Here is a 20280-nt window from a genome sequence, read left to right as displayed (position 1 = left end):
GGCCGCCCCATTGAGGGCAGACTCTTTGGATCTGCATTAATAACAGCCTGTCCCCCCGGTTAGCGAATCCTCCCGTAAGTAATGGAGCATGCCCTCCTGAATCTGTGGCTGGTGCAGAGAAAATCAGTCCAGACGTCACCTTTTATTTTTTTCGTTCGTGTGTGGCTGGATACTTGGCTGGGTGCACAGTCACATGGTCTTCGGAAGCTGATCTCCCGGTGCCTAATTCCAGGGGAGTTGGATGCAGTCTATGCTATTTATTGATTCAGATCCCACTGGTGGTGTTGAGCTTCCTGAAAAATGTAAGAATTAAAACACAGACACACTGCTCAGATGGAGGCGAACACCAACAGACTAGCCTCTCACCTTTTCTTTAGGGTTAGAAGAAAAAGAAAGCCAAATGACACCCCCAGCAATAACCTCCGTTCCCCACGGGGTCGTGAGGGGCCAGAGCTCTTGAGGGCAAAGGTCAACAGCAAGCGCCAACTAGGGACTGGCTCGCAGTCCCAGCAGGACACGTTGACATTGCCAAAGGCTTCTTGTTGTTAAAAACGGGTTTCCTGACCTTTCGTGCCTGGGCACCGGCACAGCTCAGATGTTTGTGCAGCAGGCTCAAGGACTCTCAAGTTCAAGTCCCTGGCAGACTGGAGAGGAGACCTGGGATTTCAGAATTTCTAAGGAAGGGGGCAGGGCCTCATTCAAGGAGACTCAAGTCATTGGAACCTGAAGCTTGCCCAGTAGCTGGCCTAAGCAGTGACACCTTCAGTCCCTGTTCCTCCTCCCCCCCATCCCTGGGGGGGAAGGGAGGGGAGAAGGGGACTAACGAGGGACCCCAGGTACTCTCCCAGTCTCAGCCTTGCCCACAAACTTGATGTGCTTTAGCATGCTAATTAGGAGCTTTGTAAAAGCAGAGCAAAGCTCTCCTCCCTAGGGTAAGCCTTGTTTTTAGTTGCTTAAAAATATAACCCGAGACAGAAATTTCAGGACACCAAGTGACCCAGAAATCAGCTCAGAGGTTATTCTGTTCCCTCACGCCCCAGAACACAGGCATTCCCACAGGGCCTCAGCGGCGGGTGCCGGTAGCTCGTTCTTGTTACGTGTGCGAGCAGATCTGGACCTCCCACGATGCTTTTGGGGAGAAGCAGAGGTCTTTCTGAGAAAGCTGCACACAGGTTTTGATGCAACCATTACTATTAATAGTCACCATTTCGCCACCCCCCCCCCCCCCCCACTCCCTGGAGAGAATGGGTCAGTGTTCTCATAAAGCCTTGCTTACCCTGTCAGCACTAATTTGTTCTTAAAATGTGGGAGGTGCATTCTGACTTACACAAAGAATTGAAAGGTGATGGTGAGGGAAACAAAGGGTTCAGCATTCTGGAGAAAGGGGCTGCACATAGATGATTTAAAAAAAAATGTATTTTATTGATTTTTTACAGAGGGGAAGAGAGAGGGACAGAGAGTTAGAAACATCGATGATGAAAGAGAATCATTGATTAGCTGCCTCTTGCACACCCCCTACTGGGGATGTGTCCGCAACCAAGGTACATGCCCTTGACCGGAATCGAACCTGGGACCTTTCAGTCCGCAGGCCGATGCTCTATCCACTGAGCCAAACCGGTTTCGGCTGATGATTAAAGAGTCCAAGGACGAAATATAATTTTGAAAGGCACTGGGGGTACGAGGAGCTTCAGCTAAAAGAAAATGAAGACTCTCCTCCTTCACTCAGGACCCTGCTTTTATTCACACGATTTATCCTAAGGCAAGGTGGAAATATACACTTCAAAGGGTAAGGTATCCAAGGGCAGAATACAGAAGCATTATCAGTTTGGGGAACAGCCTACAGCTGTTCAGGCGTTTGGCCAACAGGAGGCAATAAAATGCCCTGAGCTGTCTGGCAGCTAACAATCCTATTCAGGTTTGGGGGAAGTGCCGTTTCCAACAGGTAAACTACATACGTGTGGCTCAGCCACTGCTGAGCCCCCAAGCTTCACCAACCTCTTGGTGAAACTCTTGTAATTAATACATGCTGGAATTGGTTCTCAGCAAAAACACTTCCTTTTCTGCAGTCATTCAAAATGGCTTGTTGGACTTGGGTATAGAAAGAATCTTTTGTCTTAAAAACAGATACCAACCAGACTACTATCATTTATTGACTTATTCTGTGCTCACTTTATGCTCATCCAAGTAATAACCCCATAAGGTAGGGACTATCATTGCTTCCATATTTTTTCAGATAAACGGAGAGTTAGAGAGAGGCAGTAAGGTAGAACTTAGCCATCTGACTGCAGGCTGGACTTAGGCATCACCAGTATTTGGCCTCTGTTGGTGTTCTGTGGGCCTCTGGTAATTCAGGACTGGAGAGAAGCTCATTCCCACAGATACCCAGGATTCAGTCTGCACTGTCTACTGAGTGTGAGGTCCTTGACCAGCAGGAAGAAGACTGCCAGCCGCTTAGCCCCAAGGGCCACCTATCCATTCACAGCCATTTGCTACCAGACAGGTATATAGCCTTCACCCTCTCTTCCCCTTCCTTCCCTCCCTTTGTCTAATCTTGCCCAGTAATTTAAAAAATGTTTAAGAAGTAGCAATTACCAAACCATCAGCATGTCTTACCAGGGGGCACCACTGCTGTTGAACCAGCAGCACGAAAGGATTCCCAAGCATCTTTGAACGGCTTTTGAGAAATTAAATGAAAATGTAAACACACAATATTTTGATTTTCGAAATCCATAGTCAGATGTGATGACACACGTCGCAGGGGCCCCACGGAGACGCAGAGGGCTGAGCGGCCGGAGACTCAGTCCTGGAGGCTGCCCTGAGGGCTTCACTCGGGGCCGCACCGCCCACGGCAGGTGCCGCAAATGCAGTGTCACCCCGGGGAGCAGCCTTGTTGCTGGAGACGCGAGAACCAAGCTGTCAACAGCCCCGGCGCCTGCCAAACCCCGTTTCTCGGCCTGCCAACCAGGGTTCTAAAAAGGCATTTGGGAATTTTGGCTTCTGGCTTTTGCTGAATATGAAATTCCACCATGCATACAGAGCCTTGTTAAGCTGACCCAGCGTGGGGATAACGGATATATTCTGTCTGACAAGATTCAGAATCCATTAGAAGTGGTTATCGTGAGCCCCTTGAACGTAATAAAAAGCACTGCCTCTTCTCCCCCTCCCGAGCAGGCCCCATTCTGAAACTCCCACCAGGGAGTCCGCAGTCACAGACGATTAGAATCGGCAGCAGAGCCTGTGCTGGGGCTCCGGGGCTCCCTGGCTTTGTCCCGGGCTGTGGGGCGTCGTGAGGACCCTCCCAGGAGCAGGAGCAATGATGATCTATGAAAACGGAGGGTCGTGATAGGGTGGCTGCCACTTCTGCCTACATTTCATTCCTCTGGACCCAGTGTTTCAAGAGCGAAGTTTCTCAGATGCAGCAGGACGGCCCTGAGTTGCGCCATCATTCGCACCCCTGATTCCTGTACCCTGAAGTCAGGCATCCGTGTGGGTCCTGGTGGCAGTGAGAACGAGGTCCTTAGTCCAACCCTCTCAAACGTATTTCTAACACTTACTTGTGTCACCTCCGGCATAGGTAACGTGTGCAGTGTAAGGGACGCCTGCAGGCCTGCCGCCTCGGAGGCGCAGGGCCTTGGGTGAGGCGGACGGAGCTTCGGCTGCTCCAGGCTCTCCTGAGGGAGCCGGGCCGTGACAGCTGACGCGAAGGGTGAGTGGAGTGCTCCCGCCTCACACCTGCCAGGTGCCTTTTCTCCCGAGTGCCTGGTCCGGCGGCCTCATGGCGTCAGAGCAACGAATGGCTAATGACTCACCCCTGATGGCAGAACAGAGCACGCACAAAGCACTTGCATGCATATATGCATAACCACGGACACGGACAACAGGGTGCTGAAGGCCTGGGGGGGGGGGGTGAGCTAGAAGGGGACCAATGGGGAAGTGGGGGGCACGTACAACACTTTCAATAATAAGGATTTAAAACACAAATAATGCCGAAACTGGTTTGGCTCAGCGGATAGAGCGTCGGCCTGTGGACTGAAAGGTCCCAGGTTTGATTCCGGTCAAGGGCATGTACCTTGGTTTCGGGCACATCCCCAGTAGGGGGTGTGCAGGAGGCAGCTGATCAATGTTTCTCTCTTGTTGGTGTTTCTAACTATCTATCCCTCTCTTCCTCTCTGTGAAAAATCAATAAAGTATATTTTTTAAAAAAAAAACACCACAAATAAAAATAAACTGTGCAAATGTCCTTACACATTCTCCCCCCTCACTACCTGGGTTTCTGCACCTCTTCAGCTCCGTCCATGAAATTTTTTTCCAACTCTATTTTTATTGATTTCAGAAAGGAAGGGAGAGAGAGAAACATCAATGATGAGACAGAATCATTGATCGGCTGCCTCCTGCATGTCCCGATTGGGAATCAAGCCCACAACCCAGGCATGTGCCCTTGACCAGAATCGAACCGGGGACCCTTCCATTGCAGGCTGACACTCTATCCACTGAGCCAAACTGGCCAGGGCCTGTGAGTTCTTCTAAAGGCAGCTGAGCAGATGGCACAGCCCATTTTCCGACCTACGGCTACAGGCGTGCCCCGCCTGTACCCAGTCTGCCTCGCCTTCTGCTGCCCTCGCAGGAGACAGAACAGAGACTCCTCGGGAAGGTTCTGAGGAGCTCACAGGCGCAGCTCGATCCCTCCCCGAAGGGGAAGGTCAGACCCCACGGCAGGCTGTGCGTCACCTGTTCCAGAGGCCGTCAGAAACGCCAGGACGTTCACAGTTCAAAATATTTTATTTAAGTTCATACAAAATACAGTCGTGTACAAAAGCGTACCTCACATTTCCATCCAGCTTCCATTTTCAAAAAGGACAATTCCGATTTCCAATGCTTGCTACCTGCGTGTCCCCCGTGATGCAGGGCCAGTGCTCACAGCCTGACAGAATATGCTCTTCAGTGCGTTTGAGGGGCAGGTGGGGGAAACGAGGCCGGCGGGGAGTAAAAGGGGAGGGAAGCATGTTCTGGGTTTCGGGGAACACCTGGGCTTCAGAGGAAACACTGCTCCAGCATGTTAGCACAGCTCTGCCCCTCCCTACTGACTTACCAAACGGATCCTGGACAAGAACAGGGAGGGAGTGCCTGTGGGTCTTGGTGCAGAAGCCGCCGCTCCCACCTGGGAGAATGGGGGGATGGGGGTGGTGGTGGCGGGAGGGGGCACCAGGAGGCCGAGGGCAGGGAGACCCCTATTGGAGGCACACAGAATGTAGACCACAACCAGCTTCTCACAGAGCAGTTCAGTTTAGGGCACTCAGGTATTAACGCAGCATCAGAAGCAGGAAGGAGTAACCCTTACGAAAAATGGCATCTTCACTGTCAGATTAAGAAGCACTAAGAAATGTAGCAACACATTTAAAAATTAGATTTTCCTTGTAAATCTGTGAGCAGGTCTAGTTTTTGGGCCCAATTCTGTCTACTGAGAACTAGGCAGCCCCAGAAGGAACCAAAGTAATGGGCCCCGGGGCCACCCTTGGATTCTGATAAAAAACAAAACTTAATGTTCACCTCCTGATATTCAACCACAGGGACAAACGCCCAGCCCTCGCGGGCTCCACAATGCCGGCCTCGGGTCCCCTCGGTGCCACATGTCTGAGCGAGCACAGCCCCCGGCGTTCGTCCGTCTGTCCGTCCGTCCTGGGCTCTGACCGCCTCACCGCAGCAGCCGCCCCGGCCACAGGCTCTGCCCTGCGCCCCGGCGCACAGGCTGAGGCGAAGCAAAAGGCTGCAGAGAGCGGGGACCCTGCTGAGCCCTGCTCCGGCCCTGCTAACCCCGAGTGCCACCTCCTAACTACAATTTCCCTCTGGATCCGAGATCACAGACGCGGCCGGCTTTCTACCAGCTCAAGGAGACATGGTCCCGGCTGTCCCGACAACGCCTAAGCAGGCCCTTCAGACTAAACCTTGCACGTACATGACCGACGAGTGCAATCTGAACCGAGCGGTTCAAAGATGAAACGCAGTAATGAGTCCGTACTTCCCGTAAACACCCATCTCGGTGTTCACTCCAGGCTAAGCCCGATAAAAGCAAAGGCTTGTGAAAATTACAAGCCTCTTCCATCTCTGATTCTTACAACTGCGCAATCAAGTTTACTCATGCTTCACCTTCGCTCGCTGTTAATAAGTAACCCTTGACATTTGTTTTGTGGGCACGCAGTGCCAAGCACACACACTCGCAGGAGAGCAAAGAGAAAAAACATAGCCCCGGGTGGCCTGTGTGGAGCCAATTAAGATGCTGTCTCCAGGGCCCTGAGACCCGGGGCGGCCGAAGTGGTTGCTGTGGAAACAAGGTTCGCCTCAGCATCCCTGGCAGCTGGAACCTACTGACAGGACTTCAGATAGGATCTAGTGCAAACAGGGCTCACTCCCTCCCTCCCCCCTTTATTCTGGGTTCCATTCCACAAAGGATATCGATGATCGGAATCTTCAAAGGAAAACACGCCATTCCACACACAATTTATTTTACTATAACTTGGTGGTGTTTTTTTTTTTATTGAATCATACAAATCTGAATGGGGTTTCCTGAATAAATCTTTCACATAATTTACCTTTGGCAGAAACAATAGATTTTGATACATTTACAAGCTTCTCACGTATATAACATTTCCTCTTTATAAATTCCTTTCCACGCTAGTATTTTCAAAAACAATACTCTCAAACAGATGTGCTTTAACACTCAGCTGGCCACGATGTGATTTATATCATAGCTTATTTAAGAAGACAGTCATTTACAAAGGGCGGACTAGGCATATATTCATGTACTTCTCTTAAAAAATACAATTTTTGGTCATGTGAGAGTGATTCATTTTCTGATTTCAAAAATAGAAAACGTCCTAAAGTGCGTCATTTTATTCATAATATAACTCCTTGAAATTACAGCAATCTGCGATGTAAACAGTAGAGCGGGGAATACCAAACTATACTTTCCTTTGCATTTACATTTACAGGGTTAGGTACCGTCTTTAAGGGTGCGGATGGGACACATTGCTCACGCTATACATCCAATCAGACCAGTTTCTCAAGAACCCATTTCCTGAAACTGACAAGTGGCCAATGGAGTTTTATGATTTCTTCTTTTTAAAAACACACACACCACACACACGATGGTACCACACAGAAGTGAGCGGCCCGTGGTCCTGTTCAGCCTGTACCATCGTCTTCAAAAGGCAGAGCTCTGGAGCGCCCCCTCCCGGCGCCCAGCGGCAGCGGCTGTGTGCGGACCCCGCCCCCACTGCGGCCCACAGAGCGGACCCAGGACGCACAGAACCAGACAGAACCCACTTTCCCTGGTGCGGACAGGAAAGCGTAAAGAGAAACAACAAACCATCGGGGTGTCAGCACACTGGAGAGATGAATGACTGGGTGTCTGCAGCCCCCGGTCCCTCCGTGACGTCTAATATAGACAGCTTTGTGACACAGTCTGAAAAACATGATCATCGTAACCGGCTACACATCATCATCGGTTCTGTCAGACATGATCTTGAAATAGTGTGATTCAGAGTCTGCCGCGGGCTGAGGTCCAAGGGTTACATTTACCCCCGAGGGAGGGGATTTTAGTGCAGGTTTACTTAAAAAAAAAAAAAAAAAAAAATTAAACTGGTAAGTACTCAGGTGGCTGAGAACACGGGGGCGCGCTCTCTCTCTCTCTCTCTCTCTCTCTCGCCTCATGCACTGCAGCTAAGAATGAAACAAGGCCCTTTGCATTTGGATAACGCCCACACGATACCGAGCCCCGCAAGGGAGCCCCATACAGCACGCTGGCCGCGCTTCGCCTCTGAGGCTCCCACTGGAGACGGGTGAGTGCAGTCACCGTTCCGGAAAGGCTCCTCTAGGCTCCTCACCCTGTGACCGGATTTAAAGCGGGCCTCGGCTAGCTCCGGCTCTCCTCCCTCGGGACTCGGCGATGACCCAGCCCCTGGGCCGCGGGGGACGCCTCGAAGCCCACGGCCAGGGAGGCCTGCTCTGCAGACGCCGCTTCCCTCTCCCTGAGCGCGGAGAACAGTTCACAGGAGCAGGGAGGGCGCCGCGGGCGGAGGCGGCAGAGGGGGCGCCCGTGCACGGTGCTCACTTCCAGGGTCCGGGGAGCACAGGGGGCTGCCCAGCGAGTTCGCTCCAGGAAGTCCTGAGCTGGGTGGCGTCCCAGTGAGAGTTCGTTCTGTCGTCCATGGAAGGACAGGGCGCCTCCTCTGCGGATGCGGGTGCCTCCAGGTGGGGATGCATCCGGCTCCTGTGGGAAAAGCTCCCGCCACGGTGTCCGCGGGCGCGTGGACGCAGGGTCCTGACTTTCCCCCACAGAAGCCCCACGGCAGGACCAGGGCGGCCTTCTTCCGGCGGGTGGCTTCTGCGGCCGGCGATGGAGACCGGAGCCCATCCCAGGGCCTGGGGCAGAGGGCTCCGTGCTGTTCAGGTCCAGCTCCGAGGCGGCCGGGCCTCCCAATGTCTGCAGAGGTGCTCCTGACCCTGCGGGGGAGGCAGGCCCACCGGCCCCGCCAGCCCCGCAGCTCCAGGGGGCTGCCCCCTCACAGGGCCTTGGAGTCGGCGTCCCTCTTGCTGATGAGCACCTCCAGGAGCCTCAGTTTCGCCTTGATGTGCTTATACTCGCTGTACTCTTCGGCCATAGGAGTGCGGTCTTCCTTCTGGACGCTTCTAATGGGGACAAACGAAAGGGGGCTGAGGACCCGGGGCTGACCCCTGGAGGGCGCTGTTCGGCAGGTGCAGCATCAGTAGGTGGAAACGTGCAGTCTATCCACCCGCCCCCGGAATCCGTGTGGCCAAGGTCACCGGGGATCAAGCCTGGGGTTGGGCTTAGACAAGCAGAGAAGGACAAGAATCTGGTATTTTGCCGGAACCGGTTTGGCTCAGTGGACAGAGCGTCGGTCTGAGGACTGAAAGGTCCCGGGTTCGAATCCAGTTAAGGGCCTGTACATTGGTTGTGGGCACATCCCCAGTAGGGGGTGTGCAGGAGGCAGCTGGTCGATGTTTCTCTCTAGTTGATGTTTCTAGCTCTCTATCCCTCTCTCTTCCTCTCTGTAAAAAAAAAAATCAATAAAATATATATATATAAAAAAAAAAGAATCTGGCATTTTGTAGGGTGATACGAAGGACTAAGAAATCTCCTCTTTTCTGCTGCTGGTATTATGTATGGTATCCATACACTGAAATTTTTTATTTCTATGTAATGCTTTCTCACTTTTATATAGTTCATCGAATAAACCATTACATTCCCAATTAGCAATCGGTACATCCATAATTTATGCATTTATTTTTAACTAATTATTTTAATACTAGAGGCCCGATGCACGCAATTCGTGCAAGGGGCTTGGCCTTTGCAGCCATGGCGGCTGCCCCGGTCTTTAGAAGGTCACCCAGAAGCTCGTTCAGCTGTTCAGTCTAATTAGTATATGAGGCTTTTATTATTATAGGTTAAGTCTTGGAATTCAACAATTGAGTCATGTAATACTAAAAAGCCTTTACCGTTGACGAGTAATTCTGTATGCATTCTCTTATGTGCACAAGTGTTCCCGGGGAGCGTATTTGCACAGTTAGGCCTGTGCTGAGGGGCTCTGCCTCCAGGGTGTGATATAACCCGCAGGAGGCAGCGGTGCGGGCCCTCACCCACATCGCACACAGGCTGAGCGCGGGCGGGGGAGTCGGTCCCGAGGCACAGCCACAGCTCCCAGCCCCGGGCGGTGCCGCCCGCTTCTCAGTTCACCTGGAAATGCACGTGCCAGGCGTTCAAACACCAGGCTTCCTTCTCTTTTTATTAGAGAACACGGGAAAGGCAGTGGCATGGACCTTATTTTACTTTGTTCAATGGACTAAAAATAAACGTACTCGTCGCTGGCCCGCCTTGTTCAGGGAGATGGTTCTAGATGGCGTCATGGCACAGGGCGGTGACGGAACAGGGTGTGGGCAGAGCCCCGGCCGCTGGGCCCTCTGAGGGGCTTCCATCTCCTCAGACACAAAAGGAGGCACCAGATTTTATGACATCGGAAGTCCCTGAGAGTTCTCAACTTCCATGATGATCGTTTGTTTCCATCCATTATACTTCCTGGTTACTTGGGAAGTTTAAACAATTATATGTAGTTAGTGCCTCATGGATATTTGCACAAAATGTGACTATAATTATATGGGGGGGGGGGGGGAAGGAAACAGACAAACCAAAAATGTGCCTAGAAAGAAGATTGGGAAGAAACACATCAGAACATTAATCCTGGCTTGTCTTTGGGTATTAGTATTACTTCGGAGATGGTTTCTTTAATCTGATCACCTATATTTCCTAAATACCCTGCAACACACGGAGGAAGAAAAGCAAATATTTAGGTATAAAATTGATAAATCTCAAGAAAGTCATTACAGGGCAAATCCTAAACATAAACGTATACAGTGACCTGAATAGACGGGAACACAACACGTCCTAAAGGCCAGAGTTCATTTTTGTGGTCCTTTCACTTCCCAACACTTTTGAGAAGCCTGAAAGGGGACTTCATGAGAAACACCATCTATTCTGTTCAGATAATCTGGACGAAAATAAAATCAATTCCAAAGGATGAAGCTTCACTCCAGTGTCAGAGACGCAGATCCCTCCCCTGCCCTGGCCCTGCCGCCCGCCGTGGCCGGAGCCGCACCTGCTGTGCGCGGTCACTGGCACAGGGAGGACCCGCTGTGCGCGGTCACTGGCACAGGGAGGACCCGCTGTGCGCGGTCACTGGCACAGGGAGGACGGCGGCTCAGCTCGGCGCCACCTGCGGATCCCACGGGCCCGAAACTCGCTGGAGAGAAGCGCCCTGTCGATCAGGCGGGGGAACTGCTCCTTGGATATTTTTCCTTCACATTTTACTTTTAAAATGTGCTTTAAGCCAGCCAATCCTCCGTTCCCTATTTCTCCTTCTAGTTTTTTTTTTCTTTTTCTTTTCCTTTTTTAAAATATATTTTATTGATATTTTACAGAGAGGAAAAGAGAGATAGAGAGCTAGAAACGTCAATGAGAGGGAAACGTCAACCAGCTGCCTCTTGCACACCCCCTACCAGGGATGTGCCCGCAACCAATGTACATGCCCTTGACTGGAATTGAACCTGGGACCTTTCAGTCTGCAGACCGAAGCTCTACCGCTGAGCCACACCGGTTTTGGCTCCTTCTAGTTTCTTAAGAACAAAACACAAAAATGAGCCAGTGCTGCCAACTGGAAACGTGGCTCCCAGCGGCTCGGGCTAGATGACTGTGTGATGTGACAGGTTTGCTCTGGCTGCGGGAGCCTGGGCTCTCCCCAAGGAGCACTGCTCCCTTAAGCACCAGGCGAACCTCACCATCCCCCGGCCGACCCCAGAGGGGCCTGGGCACACTCCTCCCCGGACCGGGCTACAGGGAGACAGATGCGGAGAGGCCCGCAGCCCCGACAGGAAAGGAAGAGGACACGTGGGCAGGGGGTGGGGAGGGAAGCACATGCGCTACCTTCCATTCTGTCTGAAGAAATTGTCCTCAAATTCTCGAAGTTTCTTTCGGATCCTCTTCTTTTCTTCTCTCATTTCCTGAAGCTGTTCCAAGAGTTCTGGTCTGAGAGGGGGCAAAAAATTTAAGAAAATCGAGTTGAATCTAAATTGTCATAAATGCAATGAATGTGCAACTCGGTGTGGCGGGGGGTGGGGTGGGGGGGCGTTGTGGACACGGGGGGAAGCACATAGCACAAACACTGTTGAGGGAGCAGAGGGTCAGTGGGAATGGCTGCTTTCTATGCCCTGAAACACGGGCCACAGCTCTGGCTCCTGCTACTTATAAAACCCCAGGGTGCCTTGTCACATTTTGGTTTGAGAGAGGGAGAGGACTCATGTGCTCAGTGAGTGCACAGGATGGGCTGGGAGGACAGAGCTGTTTAGAGAGCCTGCCCGGTTGTGTAAGTAAGATCTCAGATGCTCCCTCAAATAACACAGGATAAAGCATCTGCAGAAACGGAGCCAGAAATTAAAAATAAAAAGCCACTGTTTTAGCCACACAGACCCCCCCCCCCCTCCAGGTGAGTCACTGGGGTTTTGTCGGCCAATGTCAGTATAAAGACTAGAATAATATTTAGAAAAATTATCTTCACCCAAATGTCTTACCAACCCCCCCCCCCCCAAAAAAAACAACAAAAAACAAAAAACAAAAAACAAAAAAAACCCACAAAAAAAACAAAAAAAATGACGACATACATCGAAGCAGCATGCAAGTTTGAAAGCCCGGAGTCCTGGCTGCATTTCGATGGCATTTTGTCATCCATCGGGGAAATAAACCCATCGGCGCCTTCTTCAAACTGGTCGAGGAAGCAATGAGCGCTGAACTCGGTGTTCAGAGTGACCGTGAAGTCTGGCTTGGCGTTGGCATCGTCTTCTGAACCCTCCTCTTCCTCCTGGAGACACACAGCAACCCAGCCAAAGTCTGGTTACTTTTCCTGGCACTCTTTCATCACAAGCATCACTGACCAGCCTGATCTATCCAGACACCATAAGGTTTCCTCTATATCTACCCTCAGCAGCACCTCCGCACCCTTACGTATGTGTTATCGAACAGCTATCAATATATGTACACGACCAGTAACACAAACTAAACACAGCTACTCGATAGGGAAAAAAACACTATAAAAATGAGTTTACACCACATTTAACATTTTAAGGCTGAGGTAGGAAGCAACAACCATCATACCTTATATCCTCAATCAAATGAAGCAAAATAATCTGAAGATTCTAAGACAATATAGGATAAAGCCCACCACTGGCAACCAGTTTTCAGAATTCTATTACTTGCATATCTCAGGACATATTGTTTATTAAGCGATGAACATTCTTAGAAATAGAACAATATAGCCTTTCTGTTTAAGGACTGGGATTATATGTATTTGTGGTTGCCTGGTACACAAAATCTTAGGGTGTGTTTGAGATCAAAACATTTATCTTCCACGATTTGAATCCTAAACCTCCTAAGTTCTTTCAAGGCATGTCCAAGAATCATGACTGTATTTTTTGGCATCCAAGATTCTAAGAAAAGTATCATATTCTCTGTCTGTCTTGATGATAATGCACTTAGAAAAACAATACAGTCATATTAGCATTTCTTAGTGTCAATTTTAAAGCTATGTTAAGCATAGGTAAGAAATTATATCATAATCTGAAAAAAAGACAAATTTTTTTTTTAATTACAGTTTACATTCAAATATTATTTTGTATTAGTTTCGTGTATAGCACAGTGAAAGAAAGATTTTAAAAAGAAGTAATTTACTGCCAAAATCTACAATCAGACCAGGAGAAAACATCCTAACATCTTAAAAAAGGAAACAATTGGTTAGGACTGTGGTCGGCAAACTGCGGCTCGCAAGCCACATGTGGCTCTTTGGCCTCTTGAGTGTGGCTCTTCCACAAAATACCACGGCCTGGGCGAGTCTGTTTTGAAGAAGTGGCGTTAGAAGAAGTTTAAGTTGAAAAAATTTGGCTCTCAAAAGAAATTTAAATCGTTGTACTGTTGATATTTGGCTCTGTTGACTAATGAGTTTGCTGACCACTGGCTTAGGAGTACAGCTTCATGAACAAAAGGAAGTACAACATCAGTTGTTCCAGTTAAAGCAGCAAATCTACCTCAGGAGGCAGGAACAGTTAGAAGGAATCAATACCCAGGTAATCTATGAGCAATAGATAGGCAGAGGTTGACCATGATTAGCACTGGCCCCTTACAAACAAATCATGGGAACTAACCATCTCATCTTACTTGGTGGGATTGGTGTAATGTCTGGATTTCAGTGAAGAACGAAGTGAGCTGGTTGTACAAGTGTGGAGAGTGATGACACAGTGGTGACGTGATTCTGGAGAGAGAGCCTGGAGCAGGCTCTTTACCTGACTCTGCCTGACTCAGCATTTCCCGTCCCGGGATAAAGACCCAAAAGGCTATTTACAAAATGTGTAGGTAACGCAAGGCAGGTGGGGACATCTGGTATGTTGGAATACAAACTCTATAGTCCATTTCGTAAGGCTGGAATAGAAGGACAAAAGTAGCTAACTGGAAAAATTCAAGATCCTGCAATCAGGTGAGGGGAAAAGCTGGACACACAGACAATACGGAGTCGGTGGGAAGGAAGCTGGGGTTGCATAAATCAACCGCAAGGCAGGCCTCCCCCAGGGCCTCTCTATTGGGCTGATCTTATCCCCTAGGGGCCCTTGGAAACGTCTGGAGACATTTATAGTGGTCACATGGGGATAGAGACGGAGACGGGGGGTCGGGGAGAGGGTTGTAGTGCACTATTGACGTTTAGTGAGGAGAGGACAGCCCCCCCACACAAACTTATCTGGCCCCAAATGTGTCCAGTGCTGAAGTCGAGAGAGCCTACTATTACAGTATCTTCCTGATACGGTGACAGTCACACCGTCACAGACGTGTGGAACCAAAGGGCCCATTGAGGTCATCCCCCCACAAAGGTCTGGGCTAGTCCTTCACCCTCTGCCTCGTGGTTAAACCATATCTAGAAGGGTGTGTAGCCCTGGGCATCAGCTTTTAGGAAGGATACATATAGACTGATGTGTGTGTGAAGGATACAGACTGATGTGTGTGTGAAGGAGACAGACTGATGTGTGTGTGAAGGAGACAGACTGATGTGTGTGTGAAGGAGACAGACTGATGTGTGTGTGAAGGAGACAGACTGATGTGTGTGTGAAGGAGACAGATTGATGTGTGTGAGGAGACAGATAGACTGATGTGTGTGTGAAGGAGACAGACTGATGTGTGTGTGAAGGAGACAGATTGATGTGTGTGAGGAGACAGATAGACTGATGTGTGTGTGAAGGAGACAGACTGATGTGTGTGTGAAGGAGACAGACTGATGTGTGTGTGAAGGAGACAGACTGATGTGAGTATGAAGGAGACAGACTGATGTGTGTGTGAAGGAGACAGACTGATGTGTGTGTGAAGGAGACAGGCTGATGTGTGTGTGAAGGAGACAGACTGATGTGTGTGTGAAGGAGACAGACTGATTTGTGTGTGAAGGAGACAGACTGATGTGTGTGTGAAGGAGACAGATTGATGTGTGTGAGAAGGAGACAGATAGACTGATGTGTGTATAGAGCAGAGCCACCAGGCTGCCGGCAGGTCTGGCACCCACGTCATATGAGAAACAGTAAGAAGCCCGTGGAGAGATGCTCACAGGTATGGGTGGGAGAGGGCAGGGAGGTGGCTAATGAGGAAGTGCTCTCACAAAGGAAGTGCCGTGCGTGCTCCATGTCGTTCCAGAGGGCACAGCCATGCCTCCTAAGTAGAAAGTGACACATCTATAATAACTATGGAGGCGACTTCTTGTTATAGTCACGAACTGTATTACTGTATAGTTATTAAGCTTATGGTACATTCTAAAATTATCTAATACATGTATTTTATAAGTAATACAAGACAGGACAAGTTTCAGTTACTATTGATGTTTAGCCCAGGAATGAGTGAGCTTCCTCTCCCTGCTGCTGCAAGCCTGTCAGGCTGGGAGGACTCTGCTCAGGGCCAGTGTCTCCATTCTGTCAGCTAAGTTTTAGAGGAGAGTTTTGTGTTGGACAGGAGAACGGACGAGATGCCCTCTAGGACTTGGGGCTGGAAGACTGAGGGCCTCAGAGCTTGAGTTGGCTCTATTTCATATACATTGGTTTCCTCCCGGAAACATGAAAACAAGGGATGGTTTAAAAAACAACAACAACGCTTATATACAATCTTCTTATTGGTACACATACCCAACTCTAAATTGTTTCAGAATTGTCAAGAATCCGGATACATGCTAACAAGCCTGGCCAGTTGGAACAAAAGACAGCACTATTTACAAAAGCAATGCGATCATTGCAAAATTATCTGAAATTCTGACCACCATGTGGCCCGGCAGAAGAGCCATGGCCAAAATATACTTGTGAAAAAAATTAACCAAGATAAACAGTAAGATCTGAAAGAATGTCCTCTTTTTAGGAAGAGCGTCATTAGTATGACTTCCAATTGTTTAACGAGGCAATTATTACCTGTCAGAGTTTGGATGTGTTGAAGAACACATTTTAATCTAGTAACAGTTCTATCACATGATTCTCAGAGAAATACATTAACTTTCGTACATATAATTGTCCAAATTTCTTCAATGATGGTGACTTAATTCTTGTGTGAGATTACCAGCTAGACAAAATGTGTCTTCTTTCTAGTCTTGTTGTAAGAAAATTGTCTAATTTTTAAGATACAATAGAGCATAGTCACCTAAATTTCACAGTTAGAGAATTTTTATAAAACACATTCCATCTAAAACAATATGAACAGTCAGCACCATCATTGCCTAATGAGGTGTGTGAAGCATTTAAGACCCTTAAAAGGTAAGAAAAGAAACAGAGTAGATAAAAGGGAGAATGTAGCTGGCACCTTACCTCCGCTTATAAAGGTGAGAATCAGGGAAGAGAAGGGAGCCGTTCTCAATTGGCATCCCTTTGTGGGAACGGGGCCCCATATTCTGAAATAATAATTCCTAAGGACAGTATATACATTACCACCCCAGGCTTGACAGAAATAGGACAAGTGAAACGCTTAAAACTCACTTCTACTTTGGGTTTTACTTCCCCTTCCAACTTTAACATTCACGGATGAAAAAAAAAAAAAAGGTTGGCATTGACTTTTCATCTCTAGATCCCTATATAGGGCCACCCGGTGTGTTCACTTATCTAGAAACAAGGACATGCAAGAGGCTGGTCCAAATGCGGGCCACTGAGGTCCTTACAGGGACACCGGTCTGAGCACAGATGGGACCTCCCATTCCTCAGAGGGAGCCCCTGAGAACAAGGATTATTTGTCCAAATCCATAATTGCTGGGGAAGTAAATCTGAACATATGTCCTAGCGACTGCTGGCCCCAGCACGACATTCCCTGATTAGGGAGAGATTATAAAATTAAGCCCAAGGACACAGTGTGGCAGGGGAGAGGGGAGAGGGAGAAAGAGTGGGTGGAAGTGAACCAGCAAATCTGCCATCGGCAACTGTGATATTCGCCTATAAAATGTTCATTTGTTGTATTGCATGCTACACATACTGTCTTCGCTAATTTTGGTTTTTCTAAAAACTCAGTAAATGAGATTTTAAAGAAAGTTATGCACTGAGCTAACGTAATATGATTTTGAACTCGGATCGCTGGATTCAAAGTCCAGAGTGCTAACCATTACACCATGGAACCAACTTGATTTTGAAATATAGAAAAACTATTCTTTAGGTAGGGGGAAAACCCAAAATGAAAAACAGCGTGCAAATGAAAGAATCATCCCTGAAAACACAACAACAACAAACAAACATCAATAAAAAGTGGGGGAATGAAATGAAACTAAGGAGATTGGCTATTACAGGATACAAAGGAGAAAAGGATTGCTCCAAGCGGGCTCTGTGCAGATGCTGAGGGAATGCCACCGGAACCCATCACCGGAGGCCCAACCACACCCCCTTCCATTCATTCGCAGGAGACAGGGAGGGAGCGGAGGCGGGTTTGGCAGGAGGTTAGCAGCTGGAGGTCCTCACCTTTGACTCCTTGAAGAAGAAAGCAGTCTCGCCCTCGATGATTGGCTGCAGCAAAGGGCTCCTCCGCTTGCTGGAAGGGGAGCCCTGCGACAGGCGTTGACAAGGAGGTTACATTGCGAACCCCTTCCCTTTCCCGCCAGCTCTCCACCTCCTCAGCCTCACCAGGATTCATTGCTGCCTTTTTTTTTTTAAATTAAATTATTGTATGTGTACAAATCTTACCATTGCTTCCCCCCCCCCCCCGACTCCCATATATGCCCTCCCTCCCCAGAGTTTTGTGTCCATTGGTTATACTTATATGCATGATGATTGGATCAAAAAACTATGGTACATCTACACAATGGAATACTATGCTGCCATAAAAAAGAAGGAATTCGTATCATTTGCAGTGACCTGGATGGAATTGGAGAACATCATCGCTGCCTTTAAATGATGTGCTCTAACTCCTTCCCACCAAAAATCCCCCCGGAAACCCAGCAACAACCAACGTTCTTTCCAAGTTGCTTCTTCACTCCAGAGCCCCACACCGCCCCCCCCCCCCCCCCCAAACCGAGGAGCTCCCGGGAGAGCAAGAACAGCGCTCAAGTACCTTAACCAAAGGCTCAGAGGAAACCCCAGCAGACCACCCACCTGCCTCCCCGCCCCCTTCCTCCCCATCCCACCTGCACTTAGCAGCTTCCCTAGAATAGCATCAGCTCCTGACGTGATACAAAGGTCCTCTGACGTCCCCACTGTCCACTCACCCTATTCAGACACTGAGGGTTCCTAACTGAAGGATGAAACCGATTCCTTAGATTTGATCCCTGGGTTGGTGAGCTAGTAAATCATTCTGCAGGGCATTCCTAGAAAAGGCGCTTTCTGCAAACACACCAGCCTGCAGCCTCTGGACCCGCCCTCACTCCCGGGAGCAGGTGCCCTGTGAAAAGGCACGAAGACCCCAGCTGGGGGGGGAGGGGGAAGGGGGGGCCCGGGGGGAAGGGGCCTGGAAACGCACAGGGGGCTGCGGCCGGAATGGGAGCGCAGCGGCCGGGGAGTATGCACTCCCACACCAGGAGGCAGTGTCTGCTGATTCAAAAGCCCAGAAGACGGCACAGGAAGCCTTCAGGTGCCTGGACAGAGGCAAGTGAAACAGAGGCAACCGAGTCCCCAGGAGGGGGACATGGGTTCACGGGGCACTCACAGGGGGAGGGGGGAAAGCCCAGACTGCAGGGTGGGGTGGCCAGCCTGAAAGGCTCTCCCAGAGCTGCTGCTCCCGCTCCAGACAAAACCAAAACTCAGAGGCAAAAGCGGCCAAGTCCACGGATGGTGGCGTCTGAGAGCACCTGCCGTCACTGGCCTCGCCCCCTTCCCGCCTCACACTTCTCCACGAGGGAGTCCTCAGAGAGAGAAGGCCCGCTGAGCGGAGTTCCTTAGCAGACTTCTCCTGGGCAGGAGCCCGGTATCCTCTGAGAGGGCAGAGCAGGCTGTTCATAGACGGCCCTGGGACCAGAGGCACTCCTGGTGCGGGGAGGCCTGAGAAAGCACAGCCTGTCCCCCTGGTGCTCAGTCTCGGGCAGGGTGTGTGTGTGTGGGGGGGAGTTGGCCCAGCACATGTTGTGGGGATATTCCTGGCCAAATCATGACTCTCAAAAGAAAAGAAAAAAATCTATCATCTTCAGGTTTGCTCATTTTTTAATTTTTATTTATTTATTTATTTTTTTACCAATGTAGTCTCAGAACTCTTTGACAAATTCTTCATTCCTCAAGCTTACAGGCCATCGATATTAATGGCACATTCAACCCTTAAAGCCTATTCTTTAATGAGAAGGCAGGCTAGGGCCCTCCGATTAGCCAGGGCCTGTCCAACCAGGTCACCCACAGCAGAGAGATAGTGGACTCACCATGATGGGCACGGTGTTGGCTCGGGACAGGATCTGTTTGACCAGCCGGTACCGGTCATAGAGAGGCTTCATGACCTGACGCTCGTTCTTGGTGACCTGCAGAGCAAGAACAAGAGCGCTGAGAAGCCAGGCTACCAGCTGTCCCAGCACGCTCTGGGCCTGGAGAAAGTACAGATGACTCACAGTACAGTTGGTTTGGCAGAACTCAGATCAAGAGCCACCTCCTCTCACAAAAGTTATTTAAACTGACAACATTATTCAGTTGGTGTTTAAAATAACCACTTTAGCTACAGATCACTCTGGAAATCACTGGTTGAAACGCCTGCCCCCTGGTGGTCAGTGCACATCATAGCGAGCTGTTAAGCAGCTTTAGCATATTATTAGCCTACTATGTTTTGATTGGTCGAACAGCTGACCAGTCAACCATTCACTTAGCATATTAGGCTTTTATTATGTAAGATAATAACTATAGTTTATTGACATTTCTGTTTCTTCTTTAAACTACAAGCTCCTTGAGAGCAGGAGCTTGTGTTTTCTGTCCCTGACAACTATTTCAGTGTATGTCATAATAGAAATAGTCCATAAATATTGAAGAATGAGTGAACAAATATTCCAAACATAATTAGTAAGCCCAATTCATTGATATGCATGCATTTCCCCTGTTTACTTAAATGGTGAATGAGATGAAGTATCTTTGTTTCAAGATTGCTATTTGTCTTCTGTGTTTTATTTCCATTGCACACATAGTAAGGAAAAGAGTCAGAGAGGTAAAGAAAGGCAAGTCGTATTAGCTTTGACCATTTCTTTTCTTGGCTTTTTGGCCTTTCAGCTTTGAATT

General features: G+C 49.2%; 1 protein-coding gene across 5 annotated transcripts in view; it reads right to left on the bottom strand.

Annotated features, from left to right (window-relative positions):
• Positions 1-7611: 7611 nt before the first annotated feature.
• The window catches only part of FAM13A (family with sequence similarity 13 member A), a 238005-nt gene continuing 225336 nt past the window's right edge, over positions 7612-20280 (bottom strand). For all 5 annotated transcript variants that reach the window (XM_084881811.1, XM_084881812.1, XM_084881813.1 and 2 more), the window contains 5 exons: positions 19443-19538; positions 17563-17646; positions 12226-12422; positions 11492-11593; positions 7612-8685 (listed from right to left, as the gene is read on the bottom strand). In XM_084881811.1, coding sequence (XP_084737937.1) covers positions 8559-8685; positions 11492-11593; positions 12226-12422; positions 17563-17646; positions 19443-19538 — 606 coding nt within the window. In that variant the 3' untranslated portion in view covers positions 7612-8558. The remainder of the gene's footprint in view (positions 8686-11491; positions 11594-12225; positions 12423-17562; positions 17647-19442; positions 19539-20280) is intronic.

This window comes from Pipistrellus hanaki, assembly GCF_964339955.1.
Source record: "Pipistrellus hanaki genome assembly, chromosome: 1".
NCBI classification, from domain to species: domain Eukaryota; kingdom Metazoa; phylum Chordata; class Mammalia; order Chiroptera; family Vespertilionidae; genus Pipistrellus; species Pipistrellus hanaki.
Note: the sequence above shows the minus strand (reverse complement) of the source record. Positions and strands in the feature narration are given on the sequence as shown.